The 2,362-nt window shown below is 30.8% G+C and overlaps 1 protein-coding gene across 1 annotated transcript; it reads right to left on the bottom strand.

The window, feature by feature from the left end:
• Window positions 1–891: 891 nt before the first annotated feature.
• On the bottom strand, window positions 892–1,711 carry LOC105774468 (uncharacterized). Its single transcript, XM_012596969.2, has 2 exons — window positions 1,449–1,711; window positions 892–1,353 (listed from the first exon to the last, which is right to left on the bottom strand). Exons 1-2 carry the CDS (start codon window positions 1,672–1,674, stop codon window positions 1,142–1,144), a joined length of 438 nt encoding a protein of 145 aa, XP_012452423.1. The 5' UTR covers window positions 1,675–1,711; the 3' UTR covers window positions 892–1,141.
• Window positions 1,712–2,362: the final 651 nt, after the last annotated feature.

The following is a 2,362-nucleotide window of genomic DNA, read 5'->3' as shown; positions in this document are numbered from 1 at the left end:
TACATGACATGGGCGACACGAAATGTCTGGATCGGTGGGCCTATGGATATTTTAGCCCAACATGATTTATTTTTCCTCAGCAGACATAATCTGCTTATATAAATTTCCAAATTTTCCACCATCCAAATTTTATTTTACGCACTCATACTTTCTTAAATTGAAACTCTTTTACTCTCAAAACTCTTTATTTTCCTCTCCGTATTTTTAAAACATTCCGGTGATAAAAAAAGGCAACGTTCATTCGATTCTGTTGTTGTTGTATCCAGGGAGACATTCTACCAACGTTTCTCCAAGTACCATAAGAGCGGCCGAATCTGTCTTAAGAAAACTATATTTCACAAGCCTCAACGTTTCGTAAAATATCTATTCTTCTTTATCTCAATTTCTTTTTATTATGGCTTGGTTTGATTTTCGTATTTCACAATCTAATTATAAATTGTTCTATTTATATTTTATTTATATAAATATTTATTTATATTTATCTAATTTGTTTAGCTAACGTGTGTATTGTCCAACAAATATTACATCGGGTAAAAGTGAAAATATTATAAAAAAAACATAATCTCTCTAACTATATTCAAATGGCGTCAAGGAAGACAATTCAGATGAAAAATAATTAACAAATCATACCTTTTAAAAAGTGATAAATATATATACTATGTTTAAATGTCAAGTAAAAGTATCATGGAACATTTGTATTAGGAGTTGAATTGCATTCCGCCTTTCTACTTAAAAATGAGAAAATTAGTCCACATGTTAAAATAAAAGGCAATTTAGTTTTCTGTTAAAAATTTCATCTATTTCTATTGTTTAAAACTGGTTCTTGTATGTTAACATGATGTACACGTGGAATGCCACATATCATTATCGGGTTTTTGTCAACCATGTCAATTTTTACCAGTACAAATGGATAAATTAAAAGAAATTAATGGACTAATATATCCATTTTTTGAGTAGAAAGAGTTAAATCTAATCTAACTCCTAACTCCTAATGCAATATCCTCCAAAATACTTTTACCATCTCAATCACCAATTCATATGAGAAATTACTAGAAAACACTTCTTTTAACTAAAGACCGAAAAAGTTGTCGATTATCATGCATGCTGTGAATAGTGAATAGGGATGTACGTAAAATGAAAATCAAACTTGGAATGATGATTGTAAAGAGCATTTACATGCTATCGACGTGGCAGACATCACCGGGGAAGGAACAATTACAGATGAGAGTCTGTTGTACAAATTCATGGGATCTTTTTCTGTATGTATCCAGCTTGAGTGAGTACCGCAAGGGTCTTTCGTGAAATCCCAGTCCCTTTTCCCTAGTTCTCTCGCTATTTCATGAAGAGCTTTCACTGCAGATATCAAACACGGTTGCTTCATTTCAACTAATCAATTACCTAAAGTACTCAAGCTTACAACTTTTACGAAAAAAGGTCCAAGTGATTACCTTCATCGGCGGCAAGCTTTCTTGCTTGAGCTTCAACTTCCACTTCTAATTCCCTCCACATTAACATAATTATAAATACCACCATACCTGATCTAAACATGCTTCCTAACATATCGTTCCCCGCCTCTTTCCGCTTTACACTTCCTTCAGCTTCCCTTTTTTCAGGATTATAGTCAATATTTATATTCAGCAAATAAGATTGACAGTTCAGGAAAAATGGCTTCATTTGATGGTATTTAATCAGGTAATCTCAAGTCATTAAAAAGGTGTTTATATATAAGTTATTAATACTGTGACGGCATTGAATTCACTACCAATATATGTAACAATATTAATTAATTGTTTAGGTCCATATATTATAAACAAAGGGGCCCTAACCTAGGTAACATAATGGTCAAAAACTAATCTTTCATTACTTTATATCGTTGCCGGTTGGCGATACTACATGTCATTGGAAATTTAGATTGATTATGATGACAAATATAGTCCATATCCTAAATCAATGTATGTTTTTTCTTTTTAAATTATAAAAAGATAAAATTTTAAGTAATACGATTAACACGACTTAAACTTAAATCACATTTAAAATGATGACCACTTTAACTATCAAGTTAATCCACGAAATTCTAATAAGAAATATACAAATATTAAATGACATTTCTAAGTTGATCGGTTGTTTACTGCAAGCCATTGGAAATTTAGACTGACTAGCTTAAATTATAAATGGTCCTCAAAGGAACTGCCCTATGACTCAATTATTACCAAATAAACCATACGTGGGCATGAAAATTTAAAATATACTTGAATGATAAAATATAGATTTAAAAGTTCAAAGTGTTTGTTTTTCTATATAAAAAAATAAAATAAAAAAACCCCTCAAAATCATCATACAGAAAAAAATTTGCGAATCTCAA

Source organism: Gossypium raimondii, chromosome 6 (genome assembly GCF_025698545.1).
Source record: "Gossypium raimondii isolate GPD5lz chromosome 6, ASM2569854v1, whole genome shotgun sequence".
NCBI classification, from domain to species: Eukaryota; Viridiplantae; Streptophyta; class Magnoliopsida; order Malvales; family Malvaceae; genus Gossypium; species Gossypium raimondii.
This window is presented reverse-complemented; position numbering and strand designations above follow the sequence as displayed.

What these genes read in the sequence shown, in the direction of transcription:
- LOC105774468 (XM_012596969.2), bottom strand. Translation starts at nt 1,674, where the DNA reads ATGAAGCCATTTTTCCTGAACTGTCAATCTTATTTGCTGAATATAAAT. An exon ending in AAAGCTTGCCGCCGATGAAG is followed by an intron (nt 1,354 to 1,448) that starts GTAATCACTTGG and finishes TGATATCTGCAG; the next exon opens with TGAAAGCTCTTCATGAAATA.